The 16,437-nt window shown below is 38.3% G+C and overlaps 2 protein-coding genes across 4 annotated transcripts in view; one reads left to right on the top strand and one right to left on the bottom strand.

Annotated features, from left to right (window-relative positions):
• LOC115427932 (inactive phospholipase C-like protein 2) overlaps window positions 1–3,488 on the top strand; it is a 53,511-nt gene extending 50,023 nt beyond the window's left edge. The window contains exons 11-12 of the mRNA XM_030146673.1: window positions 1,999–2,108; window positions 2,323–3,488. Of these exons, the coding sequence (XP_030002533.1) occupies window positions 1,999–2,108; window positions 2,323–2,505 (293 nt within the window). The 3' untranslated portion in view covers window positions 2,506–3,488. The remainder of the gene's footprint in view (window positions 1–1,998; window positions 2,109–2,322) is intronic.
• Window positions 3,489–3,730: 242 nt separating this feature from the next.
• Window positions 3,731–16,437, bottom strand: part of tbc1d5 (TBC1 domain family, member 5) — a 36,149-nt gene continuing 23,442 nt past the window's right edge. For 2 of the 3 annotated variants that reach the window (XM_030146678.1, XM_030146680.1), the window contains 5 exons: window positions 12,724–12,932; window positions 12,435–12,534; window positions 11,055–11,134; window positions 9,317–9,574; window positions 3,731–4,994 (listed from right to left, as the gene is read on the bottom strand). In XM_030146678.1, the coding sequence (XP_030002538.1) occupies window positions 4,716–4,994; window positions 9,317–9,574; window positions 11,055–11,134; window positions 12,435–12,534; window positions 12,724–12,932 (926 nt within the window). In that variant the 3' untranslated portion in view covers window positions 3,731–4,715. The remainder of the gene's footprint in view (window positions 4,995–9,316; window positions 9,575–11,054; window positions 11,135–12,434; window positions 12,535–12,723; window positions 12,933–16,437) is intronic. The other variant, XM_030146679.1, reaches the window with a different exon arrangement.

The raw sequence follows: 16,437 nt of genomic DNA, 5'->3' as shown, positions 1-16,437 counted from the left end.
ACTCAACCTGTCTTATCTACACCAACTACATACCTTAATGCTGTGAAAAGATGCAGAAAGTCTTGGAAAATGTCAGAATATAAAGGCCAAAGCTGGAAACTGCTGTAAAATGCGTGTGATGCTCAAACTCTCAGGCAACATTGCATGACAAACCGTCATACTACCATGATGAACATAAATACATGAGCTCAAGAGGACTTTGGAAAACCGCTGTCACTTAACACAGCCTACTGCTGCATCCAGAAGTGCAACCTGAGGCTGTATTATGCAGGGAGGAATATCATTATTAATTCTGTGCAGAAACATTGTTAAGTTTTCTGGGCCCAGACTCAACTTAGATGGACCAAACGACAATGCGAACGTGTGCTGTGGTAACATGAGCCTATGTTTCAACCATGGACATTAGCTTCTACTTACCAAAGGTGAAAAAGACCATCCAAACTGCATTAAAAGGGGCAAAAGCATTATCTATGATAGTCTGAGGTGGCATCAGTGTCCACATAGTTGACCTGCATGTATGTATCAAGGTTCCTTCAACATGAAGGCACACATTAGACCAGTGTTTTTCAGCCTAGGGGTCACCTGGAATACAGATGGGGTTGCCTGAAATTTCTCGTAATTGATATAAATAAATAAAAAAAAGACTAATAAAACTATATGGTGAGTTGAGAGAGACAATCACAATCCATAAAAGACATGACAAACTGTGAAGCTGAAACTGAAGCACTGTGGTACTGTTTATCTTTCAAATGTTCATTGTGGTCGGTTTCAGATGCTGCAGCTCTTTCATAATTCATAGTTTGAGTTCTTGTTTGTTCAGTATTAACTGTCAGCCTTGTAAATCCAAGCTGGACTGACTGTACATATCCTGACCAAGGAAAATCAAATTCTCACTTTATGCAGTAATCTACACCTGGCTTTTCTGCCTCCGTCCATAATAATATACATTATATAGACTAAATGTCATCTAAAATGACCGTTTATTCACAACATAGTATAGCAAACTATTACACGATCAAAAACAAATTAATTTTCGGGAAAAAAAAGTCTCCATTTTGAATGTCTGGGGTCATCAGAAATTTGTGATGTTAAGATGGGGTCATGAGCCAAAAAAGGTTGGGAACCACTGCATTAGACACACATACTGCCAGCAAGTTGACATTTTTTCTTTGAAGTCTGTGGTTATTTCGGTGGGATATTGCCTGGCTTCATAGTCACAGAGTGCTGCTGCAGGACTGTCATGTACACTACAAACAAAAAGTTAAGGATATTTCTTTTTTTTTGTCCCAGGTTTGTGTTTTAGGTCCATTTGTAAATAAAACTGTCTGGTCATTAAAAAAAAATGTGTTTCAATTCAGTTCACACACACAAAAGTAAAAAAGCACTGTGCTAGAATCCTAACTGAAAAAAAAAAAATAGCCCAAAAATGAATATCCTTAACTTTTTGTTTGTAGTGTATGTATGAACATCATGCGAGTCAGACTATGGCCAATATGGACTTTGCTTTATCTTTTAAACAGCAAGAATAGACAAAATATCCATTTGCAAAACAACAAGAATTAGTTTAAAATGTATAATAAAAGGGAAAAGTATAGGACATGTTGCAGGCATCAAAACCTAAATGTATATAAATTGTAGTCAGTTTATTCATCGTTCATTAGATCTTTTTAATGTATTCAAGTGTCCCAACATTCCTGAAAATGTGATTTGTATGTTGCATTTACCATTTCAACTGACTAAAATGTGTGTATAATTCTGCGCGGTTGCTCTCCCTTCCTGACAGATGCATTCAGATATATCTTCTTTATTTATTGCAAACACCCTTTACAAACAAATACCACCTTCCAGCTGCACAGTCCTGCATAATACCTGCACATACCAGTGTAACTCACCTCCATTTCCCGCATCTAAACATGCAGTGTTGCACCAATAGTGTAGATCTTTATCGCAGAAGCCATTGTTATCTAATCTGCTGTTTTTCTGTACTTTCTACTTTAGCCATGGAGTTTCATGAGAAGCTGCAGACCATGGCAGCGAAGGAGGGGCTGAAAGGTCGCAAAGTCAGTCGTGCGCTGGAGAGTTTCAGCTGGAACATCACTATCCTGAAGGTCAGAAACACACACACTCATACACAAAAAATCCAAAACAGCCTCAGGGCTAGACCATTAGACCATGTTCGGGCCCATAGCTACTTACTCATATTTTTGCTCTCTTGTAACCTCCGTCCAGTTTGACCCTCTGTCCCTAAATATCACTGCCCCCCTGGTTTCTTCCCTGTTTTTGCACGTACAAGTCCTGATTTGTCGTCCTGTCTTCGCCCAGGGCCAGGCTGACCTGCTAAAACACGCCAGGGCCGAAGTTCAAGAGAACATGAAGCAGGTCCATGACGCTGCTCTGGCCGGAAATCTCACCAAGGAGGGCAGAGGTGTCCAAAGGGTTCGATCCCAGACACGACGAGGCCCGGATGACAAACCCACCACGAGCATGCGAGGACCCTCAGCTTAGCACGCAAAAAAAAAAAAAAAAGAAGAAAAAAAAATGAACCATGACCAAACTGCCATTGTACTGTAGCTGCTGTGAAAACCCCCTTCTCATTTCATCAAACTGCCCATACATGTTATCTTCTACCACAGTGGCAGACTCTCAGAAGGCTGTGCGAGTACTGTAGAGACCTGGTGTTGAAAGAACTAAGGAGCTGTTGAATGTAAAGTCTGTAAAATGCAGCCACTTCATTTGTCACAGAACAGTGAAGGTCAGAGCAGTGGTGAGCGGAGGCAGGAGATGAATGACACTGGGAAGATGAATGTAGTAAGAAGCCATGGCACAGCTGTTTGTACTGTATTTACCTGTAAATACACCAAATGTTTATTTTCTTCCTCTTATGTGCAATGTCTTGAGGTTTTTAGAGGAGTTGTTTGTCTAGAAGACGGAAGGAAAAACAGGATTTTTCTACTACTGTTCAGTGAGTGAAACCTTAGTCAGGAAAACAAGATCAAAACATGAATCGGTAAAGGATTTCAGCTGCAGTGTGTTCTGTGTGTGTGCGGTAAATACCACTGAGTTTAGTGAAGCAGGAATCAGTGGAAGCTGTAGGTCTGAACATTACACACCTCTGTAAGTTTATCTCCATCTCATGAGGCATTTGTGTGTCCTGGCTGTTGTTCCAAGAAATAGTCTCACATACAGTATTCTATATTTTTCTATTTTCCAAAGTATTATTAAAACCCTGTTACCTACCACAGTGATCAACTAAATGCTATAAGGAACTAGTACTGTTAACATGTGCAAAAATACTGTACAGTATTTTAATATGTAATTCTCTCATTTTGCTGTGAAGAAATTTTACATGTTATTTATCCCAAGTGAAAACATTCCAGATAGTCGTTATCAGTGCAGTAGATGAGGCTTGACCCGTTTGACTCTGTAAAAGGTTACAGTTCATTACCTTCCTTTCGTTCCGAATGGAAATAAACTCGTTTTTAACTTAGCATTTGTTATGTGTGTTACTGTTTCTATTATAAGAAGAGCTTTAAATGGATGTGCATTCATTTATACGAACACATGAGGTATGTTTTATGTGGTACTGTGGATGCCAGCTGGGGACGCGGAGCTGAGTTAGGGATATGAAATGCCATGGATAAAAGCTCGTACTTATATTCTCAGTAGGGTTTTAAGACCGAGATTATAAGTATGCAAGGTATTTCCCGAAACAAACGCACGTACGTCACTGTAAAGCAAGAGCAATGTCGCTTTATTGGTCTAGAGTTATTTATGCTGGATGGACAGCGAATGGGACATTCTTTGTGCGCACTGTTAACCATGGTTTCCACAGGACACACAAACTTAGCTGTAAATGAAAACTGTCACATTAGAACATCAACATTGGAATCAGTTTCTAAAATATAGGAAAACAGGCTTACTCCATAATTTAATAATCTTTCTCTGTAAAACTAAAAAGGTCTAAGGGTTAAAAATATTTTCTTAAAAAAAAAAAAAAAAAAAAAGATCAAACAAAACACAAATCTAACAAACAAAAAGAAAGTCACAGATTCAGGTTTTGTTTGGTTGAGTGAACAAGAATTATCAGAGGCACTGGTTCAGGATGGGGGGGGTAGGGTGTGAGTCATCCACAGGCTTTCATTTGAGTATGAGAAAAGAGAAGTTCCTCTTTCCGGACTTGGACATAAGACGAACAGAAAACAGGCAGAGGTATGACACAGATGTTCACATTCAGAAAGAAACAGTATCACACTCACATCAGTACAGTAATTGGAGCGAAAGTAAAATAGCAGATTAAGGTCCAACTCTTCAGCGTGATCATGTAGTGACAGGGTAAACAGTTCGATGGCTCCCTCTCTCTGCAGAGCGGGCAATTACAGTTAAACATCAGGAGTGACAGGTGAGGTCGGATGGTACCCGCAGAGGGCCCAACATAATAAAGAGACAGGCATTAAGTATAAGAGATAATATACAGCTTCGGCTTAGACAGAAATGGCACAGATGACAGTTAAAGAGACAGAGTATAAGGTATTTAGGACTTGGCTGGCTCTCCTCCTTTAGCCAGCAAAGTGTCATAGTCTACATGTGCAATTTTTCAGCCAACCGCAGCTCCACCGAAAGCCGCAGATCCCTCCCTCTGATCCCAAGTCAGTGTTGTTTAATCGCACCCTCTGAGTGGGACATGAAACAGGTAGGAGACAGGAGAAGGGGCGCATTCACAGGTCGCTAGGGTTGACGATGGTGAAGTCGGAGTCCTTGCTGTGGGTGGATCCCTCGTCGGGACTGGAGGAGCCTGAGGTGGTGCCAGCCATCAGAGGGTCATGGAAGGTCCCCGCCGCGCCCTCGGGCTCCATTCTCACCAAGCCGCGACCTCGTCTGATAGGCGGGGTGCGGTCGGATGCAGACCTCTCCCCTCCTCCCGCTAGGTCTCCATCCTGAGACACTAGGATGTAGTCGTCCCAGTTCTTACCCTCCGAACCAAGAGAAGACGCCACCTGCACACACAACGTTTATTTAGTTAATGTAGAGCTGGTAAAGTGCACACAGTTTACTCAGGAGGAAGTAGACATTTGTACAACTCCAGTAAATGTTTTGCTGCAGAAAAAGTGCACTGTACAAATACGATGTACATTTGCGGAAAAATTTTTTAGACCATTAAAAACAAAGGTTATGCAATTAAGTACTAACTCCTGTGTGTATCATGTGACTAAAACAGACAGAAAAGAAAACATGGAATGTCTAAAAGCACTGTTTTTGGCAGTACAATGCCATAGCTATTGAAGTGATTTTGGTTATTATCAAGAAAACATGGAAAACGTCTAGAAACCAGCTCTGAAATTAAACTCTTATGAGCTATTTTTGTTGTTACCATTACATTTGTCCAAACAAATGTACCTTTAGTTGTACCAGGAATTAAAACGAACAAGAAATTGAAGAAAACAAGGAGTGGTCTAATAATTTTTTTCCTTGATTGTAAATGGGATGTGCTTTTGGAAAACATTCTTAGTTTTTCGTCTGCAAAGTGAACTGAACCTCAGGTCATACTGACATTATTAAACCATTCTAAGAAATGTAATAATACATACAGGGTGGGGAAGCAAAATTTACAATGAACATTTAGTTGTTTTTTCTCAGCAGGCACTACGTCAATTGTTTTGAAACCAAACATATATTGATGTCATAATCATACCTAACACTATTATCCATACCTTTTCAGAAACTTTTGCCCATATGAGTAATCAGGAAAGCAAACATCAAAGAGTGTGTGATTTGCTGAATGCACTCGTCACACCAAAGGAGATTTCAAAAATAGTTGGAGTGTCCATAAAGACTGCTTATAATGTAAAGAAGAGAATGACTATGAGCAAAACTATTACGAGAAAGTCTGGAAGATACTATTAAAGAAGAAGGGGAGAAGTTGTCACCCGAATATTTGAGGAACACTTGCGCAAGTTTCAGGAAGCGTGTGAAGACAGTTATTGAGAAAGGAGGAGGACACATAGAATAAATACATTTTCTATTATGTCAATTTTCTTGTGGCAAATAAATTCTCATGACTTTCAATAAACTAACTGGTCATACACTGTCTTTCAATCCCTGCCTCAAAATATTGTAAATTTTGCTTCCCCACCCTGTACAATATATGTACAACAGAGTGAAAATAATGAAAACTAATTTTGCTAGTTTGCATGTCAGTTTTTAATAGTGCTTTTTCTCATCTGTTTTATCTTGCTAACGTTTTGTTAAATCATCAGCCTCACAGCATAATTGCCTTAGTCATATTTTTGGCAAAACTGTGATATCTGCATAACTGTACTCTCCTAATACTGCTGATTCATATTTATGCACATATCACAATTTGGCCAAAAATATGACTTAGGCAATTATGCTAAGAGGCTAACGATGTGTAATATTCTGAGATAGATACCCAGACTGTCTCTGCTCTGTGTTATTGTCATCTTCAATTATGCTCACGTTGGTCTTGATGGCGGTGAAAATACAAAGAGTAGAAATTATTAATATTTGTGTCAAAATGTTTAAGATAAAACTACAAACTTCGGAAAGAAAATACAGATAGTACAGAATGGTTCGATCAGCGAAAGTGAACATCAACATGAAAAAGTAAATTTGCACACATCATTTATCAAGTGGACTCATTTTTTAGCTAAAAATCTCTATTTTATGGAACTGTTATCCTTTTTAAAATACCACTTGTAGAAAAAAGTTCCAACTGAGTTTATCGATTGTACTTTTTATACCATAGCCACGCCTCAGACATAATTTCTTCCGTCAAATTTGAGCAATATTTTTATATCTAAAAACTTTTTAATGTATTCAATCTGTCACATTTAAAAAGACTATCTATGAACTGTTATCGAGAAATTACTCAATTTGCTATTTACCTATATAAGTATGGACCACCACAAGTTGTAAATAACACCGTGTTAGTATTAAATACATTAAGTAAAACATTGTGATTATATCTGGCTTGTTTTAAAAATACGTCAACAGTTTGGGTGATGGATACAATGACAAAGAGTCATCCACGTGTTACTATGGCAACCTGTCCACATGTTACCACATTCTCATGTCAATAAAACAGAGACTTTTCTATATTTTACTCTAAAATTTATTTCCAGCATAGTTGAACATAATATCTAAAAGGTTTTGTCCTACTTGATATCAATTTCTGTCAAGATCCGCATGTTTTGAATGTTTGTGTAAAGCTTAAAAAATTGATGTCTGTTTCAAGTCCACATATTTACTGAGCAGGAATTTGACATTTTTCACCTAAAAATTTTATCTCCCCAAATGTTGTTATACATAATGTTAACGTTCTTATAAATACCTACTCAAATATGTATAATACATGCATATAAGTTTCTCTGATTACATGACAGAGACTGTTGAACACCAAATGTGTCCATGTGTTACCCTTGGATCAGACCCAGAAACTCAAAATAATCAGATTCTCAATTGTGATCATGGCATCTTAAACCTCCGTTCCTACAGTTTAATGCAAGTTAGATTTAAGATTTTACTTCACAAACTTTATAATTATCAATAGTGAAGAACAGAAATGGCAACAGTATTTAGGGTAAATAGTTATTTTGAATTTAACCATTTTATTTATCAGGGTATCATGAATAATTCCATGATAGCTTTATTAAGAAAACAATAAAAAACAGTGTTCTGAGAGCGATCACACGTTAAGGGGCTATATGTACTATTTCTACATTCCAATATTTTTAAAAAATGACCTAAAAGTATAATTGGAGTGTTTAGAATACAGAGCTCTGAAGTAATACCACAAATGTCAGTGTATTAGGCTATGCTCAAACAGCAGGTCTTAATGCAGGTGAAATCTGATTTTTTTGTGTGCTTGTTCATATTACCCATTAAATGCGAATTCTATCATTTTTGTGTATGAACAGAATGCGACCCTGAAGTGACCCACATGCGTAAAAGAGGTCTTAATATGTGACCACGCAGGCACGCACTGTGTTTACAGAAGTAAATATATTTTTCCCACCGCTCCTCCTCCTGGGACGCAGAATTGTGGTGTTTGTCGCATTTCAATGATGTAAAGGTGGGATAAATGCGACCTGGCCGTTCAGACTGGAGTCGTGTTGCAAAATATCAGATGCGTATCAAATTTAGGACCACATATGAAAGTGGCCTGGGTTGGATTTGAAAAAATCTGATTTGTGCTGTTGAAACTATCTTTAACAGATCAGATACAGGTCACATATGGGCAAAAAAAAAAAAAAAAAAAAATCGGACTTGGGCCACATTTGCCTGCAGTCTGACCGTAGCCTTAAATAGTAGATGAACCACCTTCTACATGGGTGAGTTTGATTCTGAGGTTAATGAAGGTATAAAGTTATTATGTGATGTTATTATTTGTGATGTTATATTGTCACTGTTTGCTGATCCACATTTCAGACTAAACTGTGACAGTTCTGACCTTATTTGTTCAATCCAGATCTTTAGTGCAGCTACTGACAGCACAAACCGTATAGAAAACAGAGGTGATTTGTGGTTTTACTGTGGCTGTTTTTACATCTGAAAACAGAACTAAGCTAACACAGCTATAATGTAAACTATCAACTGACATAGCACATGATGATTATAAGACACAGTGTTATTTTGACCGACTGTGAAATAACCAGTATTTCGCAGCCAGTATATTAAACAGAGCCTTTGTTTAAAGACAAAAACTATATGATACCATAATACTAACCAAAATAGGTGAAGAATAAGTGAGAAAATAACCCTACTTAGCAAATATTAGTATTTTTCAGACATTTGAGATGCCATTGTCTTTTCAGACTTTTAAAACCTGGAGCCCTGATATGAATGTGTACATGAACTTGGTGCTGTGTGTCTAGCCCTGAAGCTCAGTGCTGTCAGAACCAACAGCGCTCACACTTCTGGGAGCCTGTGAGTAAGTGTAATGATTATGCAGTAGTCACACTGTGCAGCACCATACTGGTTTTGATTCACACCAAGCAGAACAGCTTTATCATCACGTGGTCTAATCCTCCAAAAATAAATAAATAAATAAAAAAATTCACACTGGGTACAAACATCGGATCATTTTTTGGAAAGAGGATACAATTTGGTCACAAGGAAATGATCAGATTTAAATACAGTGATTACAAAGGTCAAACAGTTACAGAATAACCCTGAAAACTAATCCCATCGGAAGTCAGTATTAAACTCTGGCTGGATTAAATGAATCACAGTTGTTACTCTGACAGTGCAGGGCTTTCACTCCCACAGCCTGCAAATGGACTGATCGATTCTTATTAACCTGTTGCTCGGGCGGGGTCATCGCTTGCTCCTCTTCCTCTTTCTCGTCCGTGCTCATGCTGCCGTCAAAGTCAGACTCTCGGCTACGTTGGCTGTTGCCCTGCTGGTGGTCGCCGTGGTGATTGTTGGTGCTCAGAGCAGTTTCCGCTGCGGCTGCCATGGAGGTGTAGTGATCGTCAGCGATGGTGATCTCCTCGTTCTCCTCAGCCTCCAGTTGGCTTTGGTTGAAGCGCAGCGCCCCCTTCAGGATGTCTTTGATCTGATGTGACAAAACACACAAAGATGCACACGTGTAGATGGTCATCCCACTCCTTTGCAAATATGCAAATAAAGTCATATTTTGTTTATATATATATATATATATATATATATATATATATATATGAATAAGTTTTCATGTTTTCTAGAAATCTGTTTTATTTTTAGACACTAAAGTAGGATTATTTTGTTTGTTTTGTTGCATATTTGAAATAAACTGAACTGAACTAGTTACATGTACCATCACACGGCTAAATAAATCTACTCGTAAGCTTAGTTAGGGTGAAAAAAAATATGACTAAATCACAATAAATTATAAAATTAGGGCTGTCAAAATTAATGACTTTACACGGATTAATCCATCATCACGATTAATCTGAGTAAAAAATTTAACACAATTAACCCATCTGCAGCACAGAATGACTCTGAATGTCTCTGGCAAAACATTTGGGGCACTTTGTCCAAGTAGATTTACCGTCACGCATGAACAAAAGGGCAGTAGACCCGGTAGTGACAGGGAGAACATCCCATAAAGATGGAAGACACTGAACAGCACATTGGCCCTCTGGATGGAAATATGAGGACAAAAAAACCAAGACAGACGACCGACAAGCACTTCCAGTTTAAAATACCGCATTAACACAAAGCGTACGTTAGTCGGGGATTCTGCTAGCACTTCGGCTAACCCATCGCCCAGCTCATGACAAACATGTTAAGTGCATATATATTCCCTTCTTTCTTGAGTCTGTTAACTGATGCAAAATGAAACGCAATTTATATAGACGAGCGTCATTCTACCCGTGGTGTCATTGTGCAATAGCGCCCTCCAGTGGTGCAACAGCGGCACTGTACCCGTACGCCCTCCTGTGCTGCAACATCGATCACACACAGGGACAAGGGGCGGGGTCGAAACATCCATTATACAGTAGGATTAAAAAGGAATGATTTAATCATGATCATTCGAAATTAATCCACAGCAACCCTGTGATTATTGTGATTAAAAATGTTAATCGTTTGACAGCCCTAATATTAATATAATTCTAATATACATGTACTGTCCAGTTAAAAGCTTGAATGTAATATACAACATTTATTCTGCCTCTATATGCTGTGTTTTCAGACAACACAGGTCACCAAATTCACTGGTATAAACCTGAACACAGCTCCCTAAAGGATAGGATGGCTGTCTCTACATCTGTCTCCATTCATTTTGGCAGCTTTGTGTTTGATTGGTTTTCTTGTTTCAATGTGCACTGCCTCTCATATTTGGATTAAATCGATGATCACTACTGTAAGAAACCCGAGTCTGCCGTGTCCAGCTTTCTGTACTGTTCCTGAGGATGTAATCTATTAAGTTACATTACTAAGGACATTTTAACAGGCAAAAGGACAAGTCATAACTTATGACATTTCATCCTCCAACACTGGAAGTGAAATTCACATCACAGACATGAATGGACATCCTCAAACATGACACTCACTTGTTTGAGTCCAGCCAGTGACACCAAGACTTCATCCTCTTTTTCCAAGTTTTCTTGGAGTATCACTTCTTGGATCTTACCTATGAAGACATAAAAAGTGGTATGAAGAATGCCTGCACCTGCAAATTAAGTAATTCCTCTTATAATAATGAAAAAATCAGATGAATTAATACTTGGATGAATTTGGAACCTGATGCTGGTATGGTGTTTGTATATATTTTTCCAAGTGTGCCTTAAAACTGCAACGATTCTCACATGTTTTTTGGTAACAGTCTGTTCCAATCTCACCCTTCCATTCCACTCAATGACAGAAAAAGCCATGAAATGGACATAAAACTTAATTTTCACATTAGTTACATCCTAAACCATTAACAAATACACCCATGTCATATTTTCATGTATTTATATGAAGATCCTAAATACTGCTGAAGTACAGGCTTCCCTCCTGTCTGCTGCAGCTGAGAGGCAGGCCCAGAGGCTTCTGGAACTTTGTGTGGGTTTTCCCGCAAGTCTCTGAGACAGATGTCCAACACACTAAGTTAGAGTCAATATGTTTTAGAGTGTCACACCCACAACCCCATACACTCCATTGACATTGGCTGAGGGTACAACACGTCTGCCCGTCAGTCTGTCCCTCCCTCCTTCCCTCCCTCCATCTTCATCACTCATTTATCCATATAGTTGTGATAGTGTTTATTATATAGTTACATGGGTGGGAGAGGTTTCTATTATTGGTATTAACAGCTGCAGTAGCAGTATATCTACTGATAGTGTTTGTATTTTGAGTAGTAGTGTTAGCAGTTGGATATTGGAAATTTGTTGTAGTTATTGGTAATTATACTAGCAACAGCAGTTTTAGTTTTTAACAATTATAGTTCAGTTTGCCGTGCATCCATGTGTGTCCCCCCCCCATCCCTCTCCCTCTTTCTCTTCCTTTAACCCCAACTGGTCAAGGCAGATGACCATCCTCCAGGAGTCAGGGTCTACTCACGGTTTCTGCCTGTTAAAGGTAGTTTTTCCTTCCACTGTCACTAGGTGTTTGCTCCTGGAGGATCCTGTTGGTGTCTGAGAATTAGCTACAGAGTCTGGTCTAGACCAGCTCTAAATGTAAAGTGTCATGAGATAACTTTTGGTATGAAGTGGTGCTACATACATAAAATCTGACTGATTGATTCCTAATACTGGGAAACATGAGGATTATATTTATTACGTGAGATTTCAGTAAAATGCTGGATTCCCATGTTTTGACATTATTCAGACCATTGCATTCAACAGCATCAGCATGTGAACCAGTGTCTATTTGTGATCATGATGACGTGACCAGAGTTTGTGTCTATATCTGGTTGCTGGTGTGTCTTTCTGCTATGAAGTCAGACTCACAGATGTGGGTGTTCATCATCTTGGCGCAGTATTTGCTCATTGCCTCCAGGTCATTGATTTGACCCTGTAGGAAAGATACCTGGGCTTCCAGGTCCTCTTCCTATAGAAAACATACACACACACACACACACATAAAGGTCAGAGGGTGATAACAAATCCAAAGAGGAACAGAGGCAATATTAGTAACAGAGGGTGAACAAAAGCCATAGAAGAGAGATTAAAGCTTATGACACAGCGAGAGACGATGAGACAGACGCCTGTGGAGGAAACAGCACAGCAATCCACTCACCGTCTCTTTCTTGCCCATGGTTTTACTGTGAGAACGTGAGCGAGTGATGTTGAAGAAAGACTCCTTCTTGGTAGCAGAGAGGGGCGGAGATGATGTGCTGACATCACTCCCTCGGGATGGCGGGAGGGGTGGGGATGCTGTGGACAGAGCACGCCCCCCAGTGAGGCTTTCTATGCTGGGGGAGGAGCTAACTGTCTGTGAGCTTTGGCCTGAGAAAGACACAATTCACAAAGAAATATTTGTATTTAAAAAGGGTTCAGAAAGTGCATAACCCTACAAATGTTTAAGTATTAAAAAAAAAAAAAAAGTGATATTTTAAGGTTAAATTCTAATACTAAATTATAGAAAAGATATAAAATAACAATCGCTAAATTGACAAATATGAAAAACATTTACAAGCTGATTGCGTACATTTGCATTTAGATGATGCATTAATGAAGCATACGTCAAAAAGATAATTACATTCACAAATTAAAATGTCCTTACTTCATTTTTAGTGATGAATTGAGAGAACTCTGAAATGGAATAGCAAAATACTTAAAATTGTTGTCACTTTCAATAACGTGACTCTATACTGGTTTTTTGTCTACTGCTTTCAGATTTGTTTCCAAGTTTGTTCCATTAATATAAGTGTCTGTCTTTAATTAGCAGTGGGAGCTGTGTGTGTTGAATCAATCAGACCTGTTGTCCTGTGAATAACATCCATTAATGCATTAACATTAATGCATCATTTAAATGTAAATCTAATTTAACAGTTTACATCATTCACCATTTATTTACTAATTAAAAATTAAAAGTTAGGTCTGTAATAATCCAAAAAATTTCAAGATGCACAGCAAACAAGGACACTGCATTTACTTGTGAAGGGCAATCAACTGAAAAACGTGCAGGCACATGACATGCAACAAGTTCTGGCCACTGTGGAATAAAAACAAATCACAAACAAGCTCACAAGCACATGCTCAAAACAATGCTGACATCACGTGCTACAGCATAAGTTTAATTGGTGCTGATGTGGTTAGCTGTGATCTCCCTCTGCTGGTTTAACTTTAGTATAACAGCATGTAGATACTAATCCATATTCAGTGTAATTTAAAGTGTATATTTAGCACTGATCTGACTAAATGCACCCACTGCATGATTATAAAAAGTGGTGCAAGTTGCAAACAGAATAAAAGGTCTGAATGTCCAAAAGTGGATGTGTGATAAGAGCCGATCAGGGACGAAAAATGATAAAACACCGATACAGAACCCTATGAGGGCCTGACCAGGTTAGTTGTGGTTTTTCCGCTGCTTTACCTCAGTGTCATACAGTTCTTTCCGACATTGAACAGACACCCTGAGCTGCTCTCCAGTCCACATAGTAAGTCTGAGTCTGCCTCAATTGTCCTTTCAGCTTGTATTACTGTGTGACTTTGTCAGTTTGGAACTGGACCAGCTTGTTAAAACACCAAACACACTCACTGATCGAGGCAGCGGTTAAAGACGTACAACTACAGGATTTTTGCGAGTCAAATCCAGTGATTTATAATTGTCATATACAGGCTTTGGTTCCACTAGGAGACAAGGGGACTGCACCCACCTCATTTAGAGGGCATAAACACCTATTTTTCATGGAAATTTCATGACAGAATGATCCCAAATCGTCGACTCTACTTAAGATCAGATCACTGTGGGAATGCTTAACCCAGTGGTTCCCAACCTTTTTCACCCCTGACCCCATTTTAACATCACAAATTTCTGGCGACCCCAGACATTCAAAATGGAGACTTTTTTTTGCTAAAAACTGATTTGTTTTTGATCATGTAATAGTTTGCTATACTATGCTACAACTAAACGTTAATTTTAGATGACATTTAGTCTATATAATGTATATTATTATGGACGGGGGCAGAAAAGCCAGGTGTAGATTACTGCACAAAGTGAGAATTTGATTTTCCTTGGTCAGGATATGTACAGTCAGTCCAGCTTGAATTTACAAGGCTGACAATTAATACTGAACAAACAAGAACTCAAACTATGAATTATGAAAGAGCTGCAGCATCTGAAACCGACCACAATGAACATTTGAAAGATAAACAGTACCACAGTGCTTCAGTTTCAGCTTCACAGTTTGTCATGTCTTTTATGGATTGGGATTGTCTCTGTCAACTCATCATATATTTTTCATTATCAATTTTATTTTCATTTTTCTCAATTACTAGAAGTTTCAGGCGACCCCATTTGAATTCCAGGCAACCCCATGTGGGGTCCCGACCCCAAGGGTGAAAAACACTGGCTTAACCTGTTAAACTGTGGGCCATTTGTCTCCAGTCTGAATCATTTCAACATAGCACAAAACAATGGACTGGCCAATAGCAGAAGCTTCATTCATATAAAACCAAGTTATGATCCGAAAACAGCAAAGGTTAGAAAAAATTTGTAATCCTGATGTCATAATGCAACCTTTATTGTTGCACATCTTTGAGTCATTCAGTGAGTTTTAGTGCTGGAGGAATAATACTTGTACTATTAGATCTTAGTGCTAGCTTAGCTGTGCAAAAAGTATCACATTAGTCTTTCATTTAACAAAACTGTTCATTATTCATGCTGGTCTCAGACTGTTATCTTGTTTTCAATATTTGCCCATTTAAAGGGGTCTTATTTTGCTAAACCTACTTTTATTAGTCCTTGGTACATTTATTTGTGTATTTGGATTCTAATAGTTCCAAAAGTTAGAATTTGAACCCTCCAGGTGCTGCAAAGCTATCTTTATATTTATTTTGGCAAAAATCAAGTGGATTTCTACAACCTGTTTTAATTAATTACATTTTATAACTAGTTACATCACAACATTTCCACATATAAGGTCAAGACTTCCGACAAACATTTCTCCGAGTACGACAGAATTGTTTGTCAGCAGCAGCTGTTGTAGTCCATACGGAAAATATGTCTACACTTCAAGCCAATTACCTAAAATGTTCAATTGTTGGTTGTATCAACAAACTCAAGTGGCTCAACAAGACAGAGCAGCACGGTCAACAACCTGGAAGTGGCATTTAAAGGGCCAGCGCTCAAAACCAACTTTCTGGTGTCATTACTCAAAAACAGGGTTGAAGATGGACCTGTGGAGTTGAATTGATGAAGAATTCAGACCCAAGCATAGCATTTACAGTTTATGTAGACCACAGGGAAATGTTTTAAAATGCATAATTCCATTTTTTAAAAAAGCAAAATATCACTCCTTTAAGTGCTTGTTCTTTTTTTTTCTTTTCTTTTAGTTAGGTTGTTTTCCAAAAATTGGTTTTGTTGAACTTTTAGCTGATGTTCTGGTTATGTGACTGTATAGTATGTGTATTAGTGCTAAAACTGTCGCATAGCAATACCATGGCAACACAGACAGAACGAGTTTAAGCGGTTAAGATGATTTTAAAGCAAGAAATGACACACTGAGGCATTGTCACCTACAAAATGTAAATCATTTTGTATATGTGTTGAGTTATAGCCAGATCAAAAACATGTTTCTGTGTTTACTGTCACTTTAAACACCAAGTGGGATTGTGAATAGTGACAAGAGATATGAGTCTACAAAGGCTTCATGATTCTTCTCGATTAAGTTTCACATCTCAGTGTATCCTCATTTGACTATATAACTGTACATGGCTGCTTTTATACATTAATATAAATAATGAATATATGTGCTCCAAAAATGACATTACAACAGTCTAAAATATA

Source organism: Sphaeramia orbicularis, chromosome 11 (genome assembly GCF_902148855.1).
Source record: "Sphaeramia orbicularis chromosome 11, fSphaOr1.1, whole genome shotgun sequence".
In the NCBI taxonomy this organism is placed as follows: Eukaryota; Metazoa; Chordata; class Actinopteri; order Kurtiformes; family Apogonidae; genus Sphaeramia; species Sphaeramia orbicularis.
This window is presented reverse-complemented; position numbering and strand designations above follow the sequence as displayed.